Raw genomic sequence first — 21,435 nt, 5'->3', positions numbered from 1 at the left:
GTTACCCTGGATGGCGTTCCGAATAATGACGTCATCAAATGATGGCAGCTGCCGAAGGCGTTTGAGAGACGTAATACAGTTTAAGGTTGGTATCGCCGATCGATCGTTCCATTTCCCTAATCACTAGTTTCTGGATCCCCGAATATCTTTTCCTTTCTCCAGGGACGGATCTAAGGAGTGCACCCCCAAGTAAATACGTGACAACTTTTGTTGCCACTCCACAAAATAGTAATAATAAAATATGGAATATTTTAAGCAGGACCATGGAAGAGACAAAGTGCGGCGCGTTACCTTCATAAATATTACTACCCCCTGATGACCACCTTAGTTAATAATTTTAATAGTCGCTACTGCCATTCTCCACCCTTATAGGCGGCCTTGTCTGGTAGCCTATTATTTTTACTATTAGTTTATGTCCTGCTTTCTATAATAATATAAACATTAAAATCACTATATTAAAAAGAAACAACGTTTTAACACTAAAATCAAAATGAGACATTAAGAGCGAAAGAACTGATATTTCAGTTTTCATCAGCATATCGTTAAGAGCGAGTGTAACATCTATGCCCTTTGTAAGTCGTCAATAAAAAAGTTAAAATATATTTGTCCTTATTTACAACTTTTAGTTCTTTAAATTGTAAAATAATTCTTGAAATCAGATGGAAGCATACAGGAATTAAGATGGTATTTAAGATACTTTTGCTGAAGATCGTTTGTTGTTGATATTGCAGAAATATTAATTACGTACACCACCCATCTAAGGACACTACACATTGCCATGGATCTAGAAAACTCATAGTTACTAAAAATTCAAATGAGCGAGAGGTTTTGAATGGATTGTATTACTTGTGTTGACATATTTTTATGTGAGGAATAATACATTATTTATTTTGAGCATATGCCTCCTTCAACTTATATGTTGAATGCAAATTATATTTAGCTAAGTATATGCAGATAAATATAGTAATTTCTTACTAACCTATGCTGTCGTTCAAGTGTACTGATATTGAGATAAGTTTGTGTGCCCCGTCAGTAACAGACTGCTGGCCCCCTCTTGTGGTGACCGGAAAGCCACATGAACAATTTCTCCAGGCTTGTCTTCCTCTTCTGGAGGCAATTGATCCGTAAAGATCACTTTCTCCTAGTGTTTATCAATTAAAGCACATCGTTATCGAGGCTTACTTATTTTGATATCCATATAAATAGTAACTTGATGCCTAATTCAAGTCCCCACAAATATACCAGAGGAAAACGTTCGGGTTGGGTGTGTTTGAGGGACAAACCAGATTAGAGCCACTTACATTTCCAGATTTTCCAAAATCAATTACTGGCTATAAATCAATTTTCCCACCCCCCCAAGAGACGTCACAGTGTAAGTGTTTGTTTTTGGTTCTATTTGTGTGTCCACAGGGGCGTAGCAAGGAATTCTGAGCCACCTGACAAAATGTCACCTTGGGTCCCTTTGTGGTGGATAGGGTCGCACCTGGGCCCTCAGCTGGTCCTGTGTGTATTCCGACTTCATTTCATTCCGACTGCAGACCTGTCAGCCACACCTCAAATACATGTTTAGTTTTAAAAAAACAGCTGACAGTTTGGGAGTTTAGGACAACCTGTGATCTGAAAGTGTAAGTGCCCTTTTTTCTTTTTTACCAGTCTACTCCGGAACTTGTGTCATTCGGGGCTCATTCAGTTTCTAGTCCATTGCTGATACAGGGCTCTCAGTTTGTCTGGTCTTCCTTCATTGACCTGCCCTCGCTGGTTGGCCTTGGGGCTCATGCAGAGACTAGCCCACGTCATACTAACAAATATAAATGTAATGTTTTCAGAGACACCACAGCATGGTGTTGAGAAAACACATAACCTATAAACCTACTACAGTGTCGCGTTGTGCAGAAAATTGTACTCAAAAAAGCAGGAGGCACAACTTTAACCACATTTTAAATTTTTATGAAATAATTCTACCCAAAGAAACCATTCTTTCAACTAAACACTTCAACTAAAACTGCAAACACTGCCGACTAAAATAAATGCTAAAAAGTCTTCTGTGATATTTTCATTCCTTTCATTCAGATATTTTAACTTTTTTCTTTATTATAAATATGTTTTTATCAATCATTATAATAAAAACAGAAGAACAAGAACAGTTTTTTTCCTCTCTCCTTTCAAATGAAATGAAAAACCGGCTTCAAACTGGCTTACTCGCACGGTCAATAAAACGGAAACCTAAAACAGAGTGTCTGTTATCAGCTGAAATAAAACTGCAAATGTCAAAAGAATGTGAATCCCACATTCTTATCAGACACATTTTTACAGAATCATCCTGAGGTATAGATTACTGCACAGTTTCTGGTGTTCAGCTCTTCATTTGACCCTTTGTGTGAGACACTGGGACAGACAGTACTCAGAAACAGGGTTTATTTACTGTGATTAATCATGTATACTTGCTTTTATAGTTATAATAATAAAAAACAGTATTTACTGTCATATCCCACCTGTGATACAAGAAGGATGCACATACACTCCATTTTGGTGACTTAAAAATCAGTGTTTCTCATGAAATATCCAAACAGATGTCAACGTCTGGCAATACTCCGGGTACAATTATGAGAAATTTGAAAAACTTTTACTCAATGGTTTGAGAACTAGAAATCTCCATGCCACATTATCATTGTATTTTACCTTTCTTAAAAAAGCCAGTTATTTTTAAATACTAACATTAGTGCCAATCAGGCCTGGTAGTATGGCAGCTTGACTGAGGTCTCAGGTGGGCATCGAAAATTTTTACGTGATACTTTTACATTCACAGGAGATGCACAGTAGTAGATTCCTCTCTATATAATTTTCTGTAGTATAGAGTTCATGCAACAAATCTAGCCAATCAGAATAGAAATAAGATAAAAGCTTTTTTATTGGCTGAACATTTCAAAGAAGGGTACAAGGAAAATTTAGGGGGGGGGGGGGCTTCAATCAATCTGTATTGCTAATGATTCATGACGCAGGTTAGTGTGGCTTAGACAGCTCAAGCAGAACTCAAAAACACCCACAGGTCCTTGTTTAAATGAAGCAAGACTGTTTTAACAAACAATAAACGTGTGCTGCGTACTCTGGGGTGTGGCTTGAAATTTCTGGAACGCTTGCTTCTAAAGGTCATCATTTGTGTAAACCGTAAATAACAACATCAAAATGTGTGTTGCATTACACCTTCTTTTTCTACGTCAGATTAAACTGCCTGGGTGAAATAACTTCATCTTAGTATTTCCAGGAAGCTGAATTCATAAACAAATTGAAGTGCAGGTGACACAGTGACAGCGCAAACAGCCATTTGTCCCTGCCAATTATGATTTTAATTCCTCTTCAATATCAGTTACGTAGCAGAATCTTTTAGACATTAAAAACAAAAACTTCTGTGTTTACCCTGTTCTTATGTACTTTTTTTTCCCCTCACAGCTCAAGAAAGAATGTGGGTAGGTGAATTGGCATTTTTAGACTGGCCTCCGTTTGTGACTGTATGGCTTGGTGTGCCCTGCAATGGACTGACGTTGTGTCTGGGGTGTTTCCCTCATTCCTGCCCAGTCTGTGACACTGTGACGCTGTGATGGATAAATGGTCAGGAAGATTCTGTATATTACAAGTGCATTACTGTGGAGCCCTACTCACAAGTTAATGATAGAAATGATATATATAACGTGGCTACATTTTAATATATTGTGGGAACAAGTAAATAAAATGTGCCCACGATTTAACTGTTAAGAAGGAATAAAATAGTAAAATGTGCCCACAATTTATCTCTTAAGAAGGAATAAAATAGTAAAACGTGCCCACGATTGAACTAAAACGAGGGAACAAATTAGTAAAAATGCTTCCACAATATATATAATTTTTGATCTTTATATCATGAGCAGGGCTTCACATATTCTGCCAAACAAATACTTCATTTTTGCTTATTTTTTTAGGCAATTGATATATTTCAATTCAATATTTCAGATCCAATATTTTGGTCTATTTTAGTAAGCTGGAATAAAAATGTATTTGTCAATATATCACAATATGTCAATATATGACAATCCAAGAATGAACTGAATGCCCTGCTACAGAGGACGCTCAGGGTTATTCTTATCTGTTTCTTAAACAATATTTTCTCTGTTTCTATAGAGTGTGGTTTTGTTTCTCTAAACACTTGCAAGTATTGGTGCATATGGGTTCTGCACTTGTACAGCCAGATCGGTGGAACCAGAGAAGAAAATGGTAATAGTTTCTCTTAAATCATGTTAGTTAGGAAAACAGGCAACATGGTGGTTGGGTACCAGTACTTCAGTCCAGATTGTTAACTGGTCAGCTATGATGAAACAGAAAAAGGTATATGGCCAAGCATAGGGATAGTTTCTATATTGGTTTCAGCATTAGGGACCATGGGGGTGCAATCACTGGGGGCTATAGGGGCTATAGCCTTGAGTATTTTAAGTTTAACCCTGAGTATTTTAAGCCGAGCCTCGAGTATTTTTAACCTATCTCCAGGTATTTTAGCTCCGATACCAATCTTACTTTGCAAAAAAAAAAAAAACCATCAAGCCCCAGGTAAACTCGACTTAGCCCCAAATCTTTTCATTAGCTAGAAACTCCCCTGGTAGGGACAAAACCAGCCTCGAACCCCCCACCCCCCTAAAAACACACGGTATTCCCACAATATTGGTAATGACATGTCACTGCCATCAATACCCATATCTACGCCCTTGAGTGTGACTAACAGCAGTAATGGAGACCAAGACCGTATATATTGAGTCTGAGTCGAGATCAAGACTTTGGGTGGGTGGCTGAGACTGTTACTTTGGGGGAGGTGACTCTGAGTTCAGAAAAAAAACAAATCCATATTCGAGACCATGGTTTTAATTACACTTATTTACATCACCTCCTGCTAAAATTTGGAAGTATAATTTATTTAAGTAAGGCAACCGTTTTATCTCAAACATTCGTATTTAATCACAAATACCCAACAAAATACGACTGCTAACCTGATCAAATTTTCATGTGGGCTACTCGTCAGAGTGAGATCTGTAAAAAGCTGTCTGTACAACTTCTAGTAGAAATAAGTCAAAGCGAGTTTTTCTTGATTGTGCTGGCTGGTTTTTAAAATGTAAAACAGCATAACTAGCACACACTGTAATCAGGGTCCCAAGGTGATTAATGGTTCACACTCTGTCCTTACAGCAGAAATTTAAACCTGTTCTAGTTTGCCAGGGGGGCATTCAGCCTTTTCAAAGGCTGAATAACATAAGATATGTCTGAGTATGCTTGTTGGCTTTTTTTCTAGTGGCACCTGATATATGTACAGAGGCGATTCTAGGGAGACTGGGGGCCCTAGGAAAAAAATGCCATGGGGCCCTGAAATACCCCCTACCTGACATGATAAAATTTATGACCATCATTTTAGTGTTTAGTCTAAATGAATAATATCAGCAAAGAGAATTTAATAAACACAATTCCTCTATTTTCACTTTACTGACTGCACTGTGTAATCGACCTGGCCTAGGGGCGCAAAGCAACTGCCTGCTTTGCCTGTCCTGTCCCTAAGTCTCTGTACAAGTAAAGCTGATAATGTAATGACAGTTGCCCCCCCCCAACCACCACCCTTCAAGGACACTGTCTTTTATTATTTCTTTTAAATTTATTTTTTAATAAAGGCTTTCATCCTAACACAAACAAGTCAGTTCTCTCCCAGCGCTGTGCCTACATATCCTCTGCTTACCCCATGCTTCGTAATCTCCCCAACCCCCCATCAATAACTCTTACAGTTGCACCCCCCTGCCCGTCAGATTTGTTCCAGTGTCAGCACTGTGTAATGATAAGGAACCAATCAGAGACCCAATATAAACAGCATAAAAACAGCAGTTAACATAATACCTCTGCAGTGGCAGAATCAGACACACGGGCCCAAGTTTCTTTTTTTTTTTTTTGGGGGGGGGGGGGGGCACATGGGGGAGGGGGTGTCGGTAGTGTTTGGGGTCACAGTGGCTCATTTGAGAGGGAGCATGGCTTGCAAATGCCCCCCCCCCATAAATCTATTGGACTGACCAGTTTAAAACTTGTGCTACAGTACAGTGTGCTTGCATCTGAGAAGATCACTTTGTGATTGACTTAGCCAGATCAAATAAAAGCTGAAACTCACATCTTGTTTGTTCTAAAGGGATTTCCTAAGTAGCACTACACTCTGTATAAATACAATCCTTTATTGGCTTTTGCACAATTACAGATACAGAGGAATTCTTGTCTTCGCCTACTCCATCCTGCACTCCATAGCCTGGGGGTCATAGCACAGGGTCAGCCATCATGGGGGACCCCAGGAGCTGGGGGTTAATTGGCCTTTCTGAAGGACCCACATACATGTGGTCATGCATGCATAGACTTCGCACGCTGAGCTACTCTATTTGCAAATAAATACATCATAAAATAAATAGCATCAATATACAGTCAATACAATGAAGGTGAATAATATATTAGCTTTATGTTATTGTATTTTATTTTAATAACGTATTATTATTTCAAAAGGAGCAGAAGAAATAAAGAAGTTTATTAGTGTAGTTGAAAAATCGGTCTTGTGTTTCACTGTACACTGTCAGAAAAAGTACCAATTTGTACCTTTGAGGGTGCAATTACTTGTCACTGGGATTGTACCCTCAAGGGTCTGCCAATTGTACCCTAGCTGTAGGTAAATGTACCTTTTAAAATACAGGACCATTGAGGACCATTTTTGGGTAACTAAACTGTACCAGGGCTGAACCCTTTGTTCTGACAGTGTAATATTCCGAACCATAGACAGTCAAGTCTGAGACTGAGGTGAAATGCTTTCAATTCCAAAACAGGACCAAATAAGTGAAAAAGTGGTCTTGAGACCAAAGTCCTACTTGAGTAGGCCTACTACAACACTGACTAACACAGACTTATTGTCAATCTTGTCCATACACAGACAAACATAACCATGGCAAGACTCATCTGTGTCAATTTTTTGATTGAGAGAAAAAAAAACTATGTAACCAACATGTTAAACATGTGTGATCAAAATATCAGAATTCATCAGGGTGTTGACCTGCACAGACTGTTAATTTTAATTTTGATTTTGTTGTTAAACTTGGCTGATATTCTTGGTTGTTCTTGACTATCAACCTCACACACAGCAGCGATGGAGCTCATTTTGCATCTGAAAACTCCAGATCGACAAATATGTGGGACAAAAGCGCAGAAAAGGACATGATTTAAGCCAATATCGCCACCTCTTACGTCTTCTGGGATTGGCTCCAGACCGTCACACAACCATGACAAGGAGAAGCTTTTGGATGATAGACGGATCAACAGATGGATTATTATATTATAACGTCACTGAGAATGTCAGTCGTTTAGAAATGTTAGGGTATTACGGCGGTTTCTTAAAGGGTACTTTATTTCAACAATTTATTAACAGAGACCGTCATCTTGATCACTCAAGAAAACTAAGTCACTGAAACCGATCTTCGCAGTTAGATGATCACGCTCACGCCACTTCAGCAGCACCTGAGAACCAGCTCACTGTCAGCACCGGCACCAAGAAATGAAGGAAAACAAACCATCACATAAAATGTGCCGAAAGCAGATGATTAAACACAAACGTGTCCTACATAAAATGTTAAGAGGCATTCAGATATTTCAGAATAATCGAACGAATGAATACGTTTGATTTAACGCCTAAAAGATAAATGAACACGCACTGATAGTGATAGACCGGTACGTGGGCATCCTATCAGGTAAGGGGGTGTGTCTGCGGGGCCAGCAAAGAGAGACACACCTCCACCTGGACTATAAAACTCCTTAAAGTACAGCGCCTAATACTTACAGTTCTCGAGGACATTATTAGGTTACCGAGGGCAACGGGGCTGATACGGACACAAAATGGGAAACTGTTTCGGGTGCTCGAAAAACACCAACATCCGCTTAAAATTGCCGGCGGTGTGTTTAATTTGGGAAATAGCCATGATCATTCTCTTCGGTTTTTTCATACGGTACAATAATGAGGCCGACCCTCACTGGAATATGCACAAAAAAACGAAAAATATCTCCAGCGATATAGAGAATGACTTCTACTTCCGATACCCAAGTATGTATATCATGTTGAATATAATCTTTGTTACATCACACCATGAAATTGGTTCTAAACCGCAATTGCATATGAGTGTCATTCTATCTTTGCATATGTAAAGCAGGTGTATTATATATGTATATTTTATAGGGTAGTTGAAACAATCCAGCACCATAGTTAAATTGCATGACTCAAGAGGCTGGCTGAAAATAACCAGGGCGGTTTTGAATTTTTTGAATTTTTTACACTGCGTGTTAAGTAATATTCTTATTATGCACTTGAATGAAATCACGCAGTTTGTATCAGCATAGTTGAATAACCCCATAAAATACACGGAAATATTGAAACGGGTAGTTATCGGCACATTTTTGGTGGTCGTCAATTCCATGCGAGGGGATGTACCGAAACTACAGAAAAAGTGCCTAGTTCTCGCTTGACTGTTGATTTCACCCTACACAGCAAGTGCGCTCAAGTCTTCTGGATACACAGCAACTGATTTGAATGGAAAACCGATGGGAAAGCATTTCCTACTCAATGAACTGGAAGTGCTGCATGTGCTAATTTTGATTTGCACGTTATTATCGCCTTTATCTAACAAATGCCAGACAACTGGATGTCTGCTTTGCTTAGGGTTTTAAGGTGGCGTTACAACGGATGGTGGCTGATAAGCACGTTAATCGACTTGGAGTGGAGCATATTAACTGGGATCTAATCAACTTATTAACTTTCATACCGGTTATTCGCCGGCTATTCGTTTAGACCCGTTGGCTTAAATTCGTTGTTTGGAAGAGATGGTCCTGCATCTCGCCCAGACCATGTAATTTTGCATAGTTTACCTAATCACAACCCCAGTTCTGCAACCCCCAATACAGTAGATTTTGAAACTGGCGGGTATGGAATTTTAAACAAATGTAAATATAACAGAACGCTTCTCATATGACAGTATAGGGTTGCCACCCATCCCGGATTTTGGTCGTCCGTCCTGAAAAAAAGAAATTCATTGCTAGACACGAAATGTCTCTGTCAATTTTCCTACCAAACAGACTTAGACAAACCTTTGGAATGGTCTGGCTATGTGCAATATTTTTGTCAATTACTGCGTGTCCAGGATTTTGCAGAACTGAGGTGGTAATCCTACATGACACGTGCGTCTCGAATGTCTTTTAATGTCTTTTAGGCTTTGAGTCTGAATTGATTGTTTAAACAGTGAACTGCAATGAACATGTGAGCAAGGTAATTTGTGCAAAGAATTCCTGCTTGTGATTCCCATAACCCGTTATTTTTTTAATTAATTATGATAGTAACGTTATGACCATGATGCATTATTTTGTTTCAAGGTGTCACCTCTATGGAGGAGTTTTGCGAACCTTCTGTTCTATGTGGGCAAAACAAAAGCGCATATAAGGGGATGTCCGTTTGACGTGGGCTGGGTTTATCTCAGTATACGACCCTAAGATCGGAGAAGATAAAACTTTATCTCTTTGGGCATTAATATGCTTGTAAATCAATTTCAAAGCTTGTTTGTGGCACTTTCTATTCTGATTACTAATATAGTGAGAGGGCTATACTGACTTACTCTAGATCAGGGTTTCTCAACCCGGTCCTCGGGGACCACCAGACGGTCCACGTTTTTGCTCTCTCCCAATTGGCAGGGAATTGGGAGAGAGCAAAAACGTGGACCGTCTGGTGGTCCCCGAGGACTGGGTTGAGAAACCTTGCTCTAGATGTATCTTACCTATGGGTCTTTAATACTTCCCACTGTCGTCCCACTAGAACCTGAATCTATCTAAGATATTAGATTTACTTGCAGTGTGATTTAATTACATCAGTGAGTAAACCAGTTAATGATTGGAGGCTGTAGGTCTTTCAGGGGAGCAAATGATGCAAAAAGCTTCTGATACTGTGACTTTTAGATGTTGCTCATGTTTAATACTCAAGTGATGGTCAACTTGCATATATATCCGTACTAAGGTAGTCTGGTAGATATTCCTTTGGTCCCAAGAAGAAATTTGTGAATCATAACACAGAACATTTTCAACCAAGAAAAAAATAATTACCATTATCTGACTGAATTTGAATAGTAATTACTGTTCATGAAGCATGGTGCATGGATTATGTTGGAGACCTCTCCTGTGGATTTCATATGCATCAATAGTTACAAATCCAGCTTCATGACCACCCTGACACTTCTTGTTCCTTGCAGTGAAGACTTTTGTATTTTATGTAGGTACAGCACTGTCTTGAGCTATTTAAGGATTTAAGGAAATGTTACCCTGAAACACTTAATTAGATTTTTTACCCATCGTGTTGCAAACTTATTCAGCATGTTGGGAATTAATTCCCTCAAAATTAAACACTTTGTTTTAGCTAATTGTGTGACATGATACTGAAAGGAATTGAGTGAACGTAAGAGACACGCCTATGACTTGCTACTGGTGGTTGAGGTTAAACCTCCTCATGAGAAGATGACGTCCTGTGGAGGCAGAGCTTCCTGCCTTTTCATGTTCGTAGACCAGAACAGAACATACAAGCGTGTGGAGCTGTAAGAAAATGCGAAATATAAAATGTATTTTTGTAAATTAACCAACGCTTCCCAAAAAAACCCAGAATTCTGTCACCTGGTGGAATCTCACCCACAGACCAGTACCGGTCCATGGGTCAGCATTTGGGAACCCCTACTGTAGTACCCTGAGAAATAGATTTTTGTGGTACTTCTGCTACTTCTGGTAATTTTTGATGACAGAATCACTTTGCAGACATTTTTGTTTGTCCTTCCTTGAAGACTGAAGTTACAAATGTTGTAACATATCTCAGCATTATAATTTTTGGAATAGTAACTGTCTGGTCCATTTTCCTCTCTCTCTTTACCTCTACATGCTCCCTCTCCCCCTCTCTCTGTCTTTCGCTCTCTACCTTTCTCTCTACCTCTACTTCTCTCTCTACCACTCTCTCGCTCACTCTCTCTGTTTCCCTCACACTCTCATTGTGTCTCCCTTTCACATTTTCCTTCTACCTCTCTCTCTACCTTTCTACCTCTTCCTCTTTAAATCTCTCTCTACCTCACTTTCTCTCTGTCTCTCTTTCTTGCTCTCTCTTCCTCTCTCTCATTCTTGCTCTCTTTCTGTCTCTTGCTCTCACTTCCACTCTTTCTACCTACCTCTCTACTTTTTTCTCTGCCTCTCCACCTCTTTCGCTACCTCCCTCTGTCACTCTACCTCCTCTACCTGTATAACTCCCTCTCTTTCTGTGTCTTTACCTCTCGCTCTACCTCTTTACCACTCTCTCTCTTTCTCTCTCTACCACTCTCTCTCTACCTCTCACTCTCTTGTTCTCTCTGTCTTTCTCTACCTCCCTCTCTACCTTTATACCTCCCTCTCTACCTCTCTTTGCCTCTGTTTCTATCTCTCTCTACTTCTCTTTCTATCTCTTTCTCATTCTCTCACTGTCTCTCTCTACCTCTCTCTCATTCTTTCTGCCTCTCTCTCTGCCTCTGTCTCTGACTCGTTCTCTGTCTGTCCGTCTCACTCTCTCCCTGTGTCTCTCTCTCTTTCGTACAGGTTTCCAAGATGTCCACGTCATGATATTTGTGGGCTTTGGATTCCTCATGACATTTCTGAAACGCTACAGCTTTGGAGCTGTTGGCTTTAACTTCCTCATAGCAGCCTTCGGCATCCAGTGGGCACTGCTGATGCAGGGGTGGTTCAGCTTCTTCGACGCTACAGACTGGAAGATCAAGATCGGGGTGGAAAAGTAAGTTGTTTACTTAAGCTTCTGGGGATTATTTCTTGTGTGTTTAATTCATAGTTGGTTAATTGGTAAAATGCAATGCAGTGGTGGCTTAATGGTTATGGATGCACGCTTGTAATTGAAAGATTGCAGGTTCGAATTCCTGACCAGCAAGGCACCAGTGAGGTACTGCCCCAAAGCACTTTTCCCCCGGGGCTGAATTAGCTGCCCCCTGCTTTATCACTATGTCACATAAATGCAGATGACATGTTTTGTTGTGGTGTGTCATCAATGACCACTGATTCCTAACTGCCATGTATAGCCAGTATATATGTATGTATATACTGTACATATATATATATATATATATATATAGATATAGATAATTAATTTCTCTGTTTCCTGTGATGTGTGGATTAAATAGCATGAACATTAGCAGTATACCTGGATCATCATCCCCCCCCCCCCCCCAGTGCCAATTCTGTGTTCATCTAATGGACCCCTTCTGTCTGCCAGCCTCATCAATGCTGACTTCTGTGTAGCTGGCTGCCTCATTGCTTATGGGGCCGTGCTGGGCAAGGTCAGTCCTGTCCAACTGCTGGTCATGACGCTCTTTGGAGTTACCCTGTACGCTGTGGAGGAATTTATCATCCTCCATGTCCTCCATGTGAGTTTGGCTGCCTTTCCCCAGAGAATGGGCTTTGATGCACTCTTACTATGGGAAAAAAGCTTTAACCTAATGGCAACTGAAATTACCAATGGAGTAGCAAGAACCTGACATCCACTCCTTTCTCTTACGGCTATGGTTCTGTTCTGTTCTTGTGGGCTGATTTATTTATACTGCCTGTTGTTGCCCTTTCCAGGCTAAGGATGCTGGAGGCTCCATGGTTATCCACACATTTGGTGCTTACTATGGTCTGTCTATATCATGGGTTCTTTATCGACCAGAGCTCTACCAAAGCAAGCGCCTTCAGGGGTCTGTTTACCACTCGGATGTGTTTGCCATGATCGGTGAGTTCAGACGAGCAACTTTTTAACAAGTTTAGCTGCTCTGCATGTTTGTATAGTGTAGTGATACGACCGTGCAGATCATGTGTGAGCGAATGGGTTTTCCGGGTCATTACAGGTACGCTCTTCCTCTGGATGTTCTGGCCCAGTTTCAACTCCGCCATCAGCTATCACGGGGATGGGCAGCACAGGGCGGCTATCAACACCTACCTCTCTCTGGCTGCTACAGTCCTCACCACTGTTGCCATATCCAGCCTGACCAAGGAGAAGGGCAAGCTAGACATGGTATAGTAATTTGGTTTATTTGTTAAGATCACTCATAATCTGAAGGTGACTGGTTTGTGCTTTTGCTGTTGTATGGCTTGAGAATGGCACTGAGCTTGGATGCTGGTTGTTTGACTCTGGGATGGTAGTGTTGGGTTATGCGAGACGTCCTACTTACAGGTGCCTAATCAGTGATGTGTTACCTTCAGGTGCACATCCAGAACTCCACATTGGCTGGAGGCGTTGCCGTGGGGACGGCCGCTGAGTTTATGCTGATGCCCTATGGATCTTTGATAGTGGGCTTCCTCTGTGGCATCATCTCCACCTTGGGATACGTCTATATTTCAGTGAGTTTCATACCACCCTGCTTGGGGAGGGGGGGAGGGGGGGGGGTTCCTGGTGATTTCTGAGTCAGTTGAACCCGAGGCCCTCAGCTGTGCAGCTGTTGTGACATTTCATTATTTCATTACATGCTTAACTATTGGTTCCTCATGGTCATGTGGTATGCCCCTCCCAACTGATTCCTCACAGCCCTTCCTGGAGAGCAAGCTGAAGATTCAAGACACCTGTGGGATTCACAACCTGCACGCGATGCCAGGGCTCATTGGAGGAATCGTCGGGGCCGTTACCGCCGCTTGCGCCACAGAGGGGGTCTATGGAGAAGAGGGGTGAGCTCCCGACGCTTTAGGCTTTACCTGCCATGCCGTCCTGAAAGGTGCCAAGTCTCAAACTGTTGTCTTTCTGTTACCATTCCTTGGTTGAATGTTTTCTTGCTGCTATAAACTTTATCTGTCACTTGGGTGGCACTTATTTATGCATTTTTCTGATCAGGTTCCTCTGAAATGTTCTGAAATGACCTTCCTGTCTGTATGTCTAAATACCTGTATGACCTGTACTCTTTGTTGTTTCCAGGTTAATGCTGGTCTTTGAATCTCCAGGTCGGCCTTTGAACATGACACCCTCTTTGCAGGGCAGTCACCAGGCCGCTGGGCTCTGTGTAGCCCTCATCTTTGGCATTGGTGGAGGAATAATTGTCGGTAAGTCTGCTCCTCCCAATCTTTTTTGCCCCTTGTTTTGGTTTGTATCCATCCATCCTCAAAATTGACTCGAGACGTTCCTGAGCAGTGGACCAGAAAGTAAAAATCCAGACCAAGGTTTTGTTTCAACCAACCAGTTGAGTAATCTGGGAATGTGACTCTTTACGCTCAACTGGTTGGTTGAAAGAAAATCTTGGTCTGGATTTTTACTTTCTGGGCCTGAAATTTCCACTGGTCTCCTAAGTTTGATCTTTCTGAAAAAGGGGTAACTGGCTCTTCTCCTTTATAGGGTTAATCCTGAAATTACCCATCTGGGGGGATCCTACTGATGATAACTGCTTTGATGATGAGGTCTACTGGGAGGTAAGGCTTTGTCTTAAATTTAAAAAAATGTGGACAGTGGATACCAGTAGGTATTTCAATTTAATGTGTTTTGCTCTATCTAAACTGACAATGACCCTCGTGGCTAATTCTTGCAGATGAGGGACAGTAAATATTGAACCTTAAAGTAACAATGTTATAAAAACAGATCCAACATGCTGAAGAATGCAAAAAAAATTGGAGGCTTCAACAGTGTGTCAAATAAGGAGAATTAGTAAAGAGTTGCATGCTAACAAATTAGCTCAAATGAGCAGATTCGGTTTGTTCGACACCTGGCTACACACGACTGCGTAATGGTGGTCTGTTATAAACAGATACCTGAGGAGGATGACAACCACCCCTCGGTCCTCGAATTCAGCAGCCACATGAGAAACAACCATCAAGGAGTGTGAGTGGAATTGTATTTAACAAGCACAGAGTGGGTTGCGTGAGTATGTGTCTTTTAATATCACCACCCCTTTCTTATGTGTGTTGAATGTGGCTTTCCATCCCAGGGCTATAAACTGCCGCCATGAAATTTTACTCAGTGATGCAGTACCATGTGACAGCTCAAGATGGCGACAATGAACCACTATACGTCCTTTTTTGCGGCGTTTTTAAGGGCAAGGCTGTAGGGTTAGACTTCCCCTTAAGAATGTCTGAGTACATCGCTAATCGATCTCTATCCTAGTGTTTTTTTCCAGTGTAAAGCATGCGGATGGAGTGTTGGGGAAAAGGAATTTGTTTTCTACTTTGATTTGTAAATAGTCTCTCCATGAACAGGTGTGAAACCAGCTTCACTGTGACCCCAAGATCCTGCTCATAACCAGAATGCTTCGTGATATTACCCCTGATGATTGTCATGGACTTTTACCTGCCTTGGGTTTGCTCTCCCCCGCCCACTCCCTTTAACTTTTGACCTAAATGGAAAGTGCCTTGGCCAACTTGGTTGTGAGGGTCACCGACTCACTGTGTTGGAGGACAGTGTGTGTAAATTGTACGCCTTAATTGAGGGGAGGAGGGTATCTCACTTTTATATACTAACTTGGATAGTCAAGAATGTCACTCGTGTGGTGACCGACTTGTGAAGGTATACCTTAATGTCTTTTTTTTAATGAAATTGTGATAAAATAAAGTACAACCTGGTTTTTCTTCTGATCATTTGACAGTAATCATTCCATAATTAGAGGGTTAGATGACAGACCTCTATTTACTTGTGCTGTTTTATGATTCAATATTTTAAAGTGAAGTTGCACATTCGGTGAGGAGGTCATGACTTCAATCAGTCAAGCTTCAGAGTAAATGGGAAACTACTGTGTATGACATGATTGTACACTTAAATATGAAATGTACATTATTTGAATGGAGAATTATTTTCTGTAAAATAATCTTAAAATAAAGTTGGTTGAAATTTCCATTGCCTCTGATCTCTGATCTTGTTCCAGCAATGTTCATGCTAATGTTGTGTGAACATTCTTGCTATCTAGAGGTAAACGGATGTCATTTAGGATGTTGTGGTTCTGCCTGGCTTTTTCATGGGCGTAACGCTGTGTGTATATTTGTAGCAGTCTTTGGTGGTTAATGTCTCATGCACCGAATCTGTTTGTTTAGAGTCAGCTCTGGATGCAGTAAAAGGTCATGGAGGTAGATCAGCCATGCATCCTGCTCTGGTAGGCCAACTCTCAGGGTTTCAGAAACTATATAGAAGCCATTTTCTTGTCCAGTGCTTCACTGGCCTTCTGTCCTTAGTCTGGCTACCTGTTCCTTCGACATGCGATTCCATCTTGCCATTTGTTCGAGCCACTGTTATCTGAATCGCACATATAACATTCTTTCCAATAAAGTTGGTCCAAAGAATTTAAAGTTTTAGCACCCATAAATCAAGAAAAAGGTTTCAGGCCACTTGTGACCAGGGTGAGCAGCCAGAAGATGTATAGATAAGTGTTGGGCAAGTGCTTGACAGGCTTTGCAATCCTCTGACAGTGCCAGTGCTAGAAAATGAATGACTTTGGGTCTGTCCTCCAGCAGAACAGTCCATGACGCTTTGAAGGGCAGCTTCATCCGGGTCCGCATCTAATGGAATGAAACGGTGCTTTATTTGCCTTTTGCACCAGCACGATTACAGGTACATTGGAAGGCTTCTTTCCATCTACCCTATTTTGCTCTCCTTTGAGACACACACACACACAGACACACACAGACACACATATATATATATTTGAGAGCAAAGTTTTGGGGTCCGAGTGCAGGGTCAGGCCATTTATCCAGCACCCCGCAGCCTTCTGGGGGGGGGGGGGTCAGAGCCTTCCTTACCCAAGGGCCTGACGGAGATGCGATTATTCTGCAGAGGCTGATTGGATGATGACAAGCTTATCTGTGTTATATGGACAGGTGTTGTCATTTCATATTACATCATCATGTAACATGGATGAGTCTCTGTGATGAAGGAACAGTAGGGGACAGAGCGTTTGGCTCCGGGGTCCTGTGACCTGGTCAGCCAGCTGGGGGGTGGCTTATAGACCCCCCCCGCCACACCATTCTTTGTCCTTCCATTCTTATGGAAATGGATCCTAATGGGGGCAGCACATGTTGTGGACAATGGCTTCCAATTTCCTGATCAGGCGCTGTGACATTTTGTGAACTTTAAACATGTGTTTAAAAGTCCAGTTGTTGTTCACACTTAATTCCAGGTCACGGGGGTCGTGTTCTGTACATCCTTAATGGGTGGACAGTTACCTACTCTGCAGTTCATGCACCCAGAGAGGCTTTGTGTCTGTTATATTCCAGATAATGCATTCACCTTATATTACTTCATGGTTTTTGTGGGAAAAGTGAAGCATTCATGCTTCTGGGAAAACACGTTTTTAATGTGTTCCAAGATTTATGGCCCTCATTATGGGGATTTCTTGAGAGGGAGTAAGGAATACCCTCTACAAATCCATTAGCTTAGCCTTGGCGTCATGGCATGACTTTCAGAAGAATTTCAAATCTCTAAACCTCAGGAGAGGGTAAAGTCAAACAAGGGGGACCACAACCGGCAGAATAGTATGGTGAACATCTCGCGTTTAGGGGATTACAAGGTACAAATTAGGTGGCCGGCAGGGGTGTGGGCGGAGCGGCCATTTTTGCAGGTTTTTTTTATATGCCTTTCCCATGAGAAGATGGGAGGAGGGAGTGGGGCTTCAAACTGGGAAGGCGAGGGAGAGAGGGGAGCTCAGGGGTCAAATCTCTTCTTCTGGCTAATCAAACAAGGCAGCAGGGGGGGCCTGGCCGCGTGAGAAGGAGGGGAGCCCCGATTGTAACAGAGAGGGTCCTTATTAATCCCCAGTGTGAGGAGCGCGGGCGGCTGGGGGGCTCTGCGGGCAGGTGGGCAGACGCCTCTATAGTTGGGTCCTGAAAAGGACCAGCAGTCGGAGAGAGGGGAAAGGAGTGCTCACTCGGATCACATAGCCTGGGGATTGTGTGTGAGACCACTTGGCCTGACATTGTTCCACAGGGACAGCCCAGTCTGAAAAGCTGTAGAAAGCCTGTAATCAGATTAAAGATAGCTGGTATTGGGGGGGGGGGGCTCGATAGTGCGGGGATTGGAGTCTGGAGTCTCTCTAATCAGTACCTGCCATTGAAGTGCAGGAGTGGAGCTAAATAACTCCGTTGGGGGGTGTGGGCATAGGGCCTCATGAACAAATTGGCCTGTTGTTGTATAATGGGGTGGGGAGGGGGGGTTGCTAGAGGGAAAGGTGGGGCATTTTTTTTTAATTCCCAACCACCCCCCCCAGGCCTGGTTAATTATATCACTTTTGAGAAGAGATTTGTCCAGAAAGCCAGCTCTGTAAGATGGGGCCTTGGCGGTGAAGCATAGGCAGGGGGCGCTAGTGATCAGAGCTAATGAATATGTACCTGTGTTTGGGGGGGGCGGGGGGGGGGGGCAGTTTATCCTTCACTGTTTCTGAGTGCCATGTTCATTAGCCGAGTTAAGATAAAATCAGAGATTCAGGAATGCCCATCAAGGTTGGCGCCCAGCTGAATGTGAGAGGACTGTGACAAAGAGGGTGACATAGATGACCCTTCATTTTTCTCATTTATTTTGCACGATTTGGGACCTCAGAGTGACATTTCCACACTAAATGTAGTGGAATAACAAAGGATCTATTTTGTCTGTAGTACCACTGATAGCTTTTGGTTATGATAAATGTATACTAAAGTCTCCGACTGAGAAGTGTCTGTTTTGCAGATGAACTTTTAAGGTGATTTCAGTCTGCTGTCATGACTTTCAGTTGGAACCTGGTCTACAACCAACTAAAGGGTGGGGAATTCCACGCTGTCATGGTTTTCCACTGAAAGTCTTTGTGATGTTGCTTTGTCGTGCTGTTGGCTGCTCTGTGGAGATAGTAGGTGATCACAAAAGTGTCCCAATTAACCAAGACGCTCCTGGTGAAGGGAACAGCTTCACTTATGCTCAAGAACAAGAGACCTCCCATCTTCTCCAGACTGACATGGTCTTGTCATGCAAATACCTTCCCTGAAGTCTCCTTGTCAGATCAGAAGACCCCCCCATCGCTCTGTGTCACATGTCTGTTGGTTTGTCTTAAACTGCTCATCATGGATAGTCCTCCTTCATGTTTATTCATTCACCACTTGAAGGATGGACTTTGGTCCTCATTAAAACTCAATCAAGCTCTTTTTCATCTGAGATGAATCCTTTGGTCAGGGTCAAAGGGTTTGGTCCTAGGGGGCATGACCCTCAAAACAATGAGGGGGGCCCTTCCAAGGACCAGCTCTAGTGAGGCGATGCATTCATGGGGCCGATGCTTTGCTTTGGAGAGCTGAGGATGGTGTGAAAGACACAGAGGTGGAAATACGAGAAAGGGAAGCAGGAGGTTCATCCAATTAAGAGGATCCACCTGCATCCAGACCATCAGTGAAAGCGGAGAACAAGCTAGCTCACTCTGCCTGCTAATTGGAGGGGTGATTACTTGCCTTTCCAGTCAATCACTTAATTTGATTGACAGGGCTGACAAGTAAGATGGTAAAAGACGTGTGGAAAGTAACAATGTGGAACCTTCTCACGGTGTTTTATGGAGATGGCTGAAGGGTAGAGAGTCAGTCACACTGTTCTTATAACATGATGGATTCCTTGTCAGTTCAAGTTAAATTATGACTTTTGCTCAGACAAGTCTAACTGTTTTTTTTCCCGTTGACTTGCTTTAATGCTCCGTTTCACATTTCCAGTGACTAAAAAACAAAATGGTATAACGTTATAAATTTAAGGTGGATTTATATTGTTTTTGTTTGTTTTTCAATTAGAAGATCCATCCATTTTGATGGATGGATATGTAACCATTTATCCCATTCAGGGTTGCGGGGGGTCCAGAGCCTCGGAGGCTATGGATGCAAGGCAGGGAACAACCCAGGATGGGGCGCCAACCCATCGCAGGGCACACTAACCAGATTACACTGGTCAAAACCTGCGGCAATGTGACTTTGAGAATAACACAGCATTATTAACTCTTTTACCATAGGAGATGGCCTCCTCCAATGAGATCCTTAGACAGGTGGGATATGTGTGTGTGTCTCTGTAAATACCCTGGACAAATAGTGGACAGTGGATTGGCCATCCCAGAAACCTATTGCTATGTGCAGATGATGTGTCACGTAAGGAAAATAGCCACGCTGGATAAAACCTGGGACTTCACCAATTCTTCCAGGCGAGTCTTGAAACATCGGTGTGAGTGGCTGAAGCCTGCCATGGCCTCGGGTTGGCGATTGGAGCCTGCCATGGCCTCGGGTTGGCGATTGGAACCTGCCATGGCCTCGGGTTGGCGATTGGAACCTGCCATGGCCTCGGGTTGGCGATTGGAACCTGCCATGGCCTCTGGTTGGCGATTGGAACCTGCCATGGCCTCGGGTTGGCGATTGGAACCTGCCATGGCCTCGGGTTGGCGATTGGAACCTGCCATGGCCTCTGGTTGGCGATTGGAACCTGCCATGGCCTCGGGTTGGCGATTGGAACCTGCCATGGCCTCGGGTTGGCGATTGGAACCTGCCATGGCCTCGGGTTGGCGATTGGAACCTGCCATGGCCTCGGGTTGGCGATCTCTTGTGATTGAGCTCCCGTGCCGTATTCCCCATTAGACAAAGAGCGGCACGGAGTGGGCAGCTCGCGCTGCAGGCTGCGAGCTGAACAAGGCCGTTCCCTGAAACACTCGGGGCTCACAGATGTCCACCCGCTTATGAGAACAGCACTAAACCCCTGACTGCCCACCCCACCCCCCCGGCACAACACAGGGCCTTTAAACGAAAGTCTGATCGCTAATCTTGTGGAAAAGGAGCTCGAAGGACTTGAATTACAGCTAATGACGAGGTAGAACCTCTGATTATCGGGGGGCTCGTGGAAGCCGGGGCTGGACTTTAATGGGGATTAATTGATTGGAATAAACTGATTGGCAGGTTTCTTTAATCAATCTCTCTGTTCACAGGAACTGCTGTTTGAATCACCCTCTTTCACCGGCAAGTGAAAAAAGACCTGACTTCTCGCAGCAGAGGGACAGGACAGACGTATAATAACGACAAATGGGCTACGAACAGCTTGAAACAATGATGGCAATCACAAAAGTAAAGCGTCCTCTTTCAGGAGCCTTTCTTCCACCATCTGGTCGGTCTTTAACGCGGCTGAGGGCTCGCCGCGATCGCGGCCCGTGGCGGTTATCGGCCGCCGCTGTCTCTCAGCACGGCTCCCCTGCTGCTCCTTTGCTAATCTGTCCTTCACCTTTTTATTACCCCCCTGCCTCCTAGAGAAAACTTACACGAAATTTCATTAAAACCACAAATTATTGTCCAGAAGCCTACATTACCCATTAGTCGAGCTCGCAGCCTTTCCTGTAGATATGAAGCTGGGCATTTCTGTTGGTTATTACAGCTAATTAATATTCATGAGTT

At 42.8% G+C, this 21,435-nt stretch overlaps 1 protein-coding gene across 6 annotated transcripts; it reads left to right on the top strand.

The window, feature by feature from the left end:
- Window positions 1-28: 28 nt before the first annotated feature.
- On the top strand, window positions 29-15,914 carry LOC111845081 (ammonium transporter Rh type C 1-like). 6 transcript variants are annotated; one of them, XM_023814192.2, is made up of 12 exons: window positions 29-85; window positions 3,448-3,464; window positions 11,662-11,854; window positions 12,347-12,497; window positions 12,694-12,841; window positions 12,957-13,123; window positions 13,312-13,449; window positions 13,634-13,770; window positions 14,015-14,139; window positions 14,429-14,502; window positions 14,835-14,908; window positions 15,268-15,914. In XM_023814192.2, the coding sequence occupies exons 3-12, from the start codon at window positions 11,682-11,684 to the stop codon at window positions 15,323-15,325; spliced, it is 1,245 nt and encodes a 414-aa protein (XP_023669960.1). In that variant the 5' UTR covers window positions 29-85; window positions 3,448-3,464; window positions 11,662-11,681; the 3' UTR covers window positions 15,326-15,914. The 6 variants fall into 6 exon arrangements, with proteins under 6 accessions (XP_023669960.1, XP_023669956.1, XP_023669957.1 ...); XM_023814188.1 differs by lacking the exons at window positions 29-85; window positions 3,448-3,464 and adding an exon at window positions 7,847-8,122; XM_023814189.2 differs by lacking the exons at window positions 29-85; window positions 3,448-3,464 and adding an exon at window positions 7,848-8,122 and having other exon boundaries at window positions 15,283-15,914.
- The last annotated feature ends 5,521 nt before the right edge of the window (window positions 15,915-21,435 follow it).

The sequence above is a fragment of the Paramormyrops kingsleyae genome, chromosome 11 (assembly GCF_048594095.1).
Source record: "Paramormyrops kingsleyae isolate MSU_618 chromosome 11, PKINGS_0.4, whole genome shotgun sequence".
Lineage (NCBI taxonomy): Eukaryota > Metazoa > Chordata > Actinopteri > Osteoglossiformes > Mormyridae > Paramormyrops > Paramormyrops kingsleyae.
Note: the sequence above shows the minus strand (reverse complement) of the source record. Positions and strands in the feature narration are given on the sequence as shown.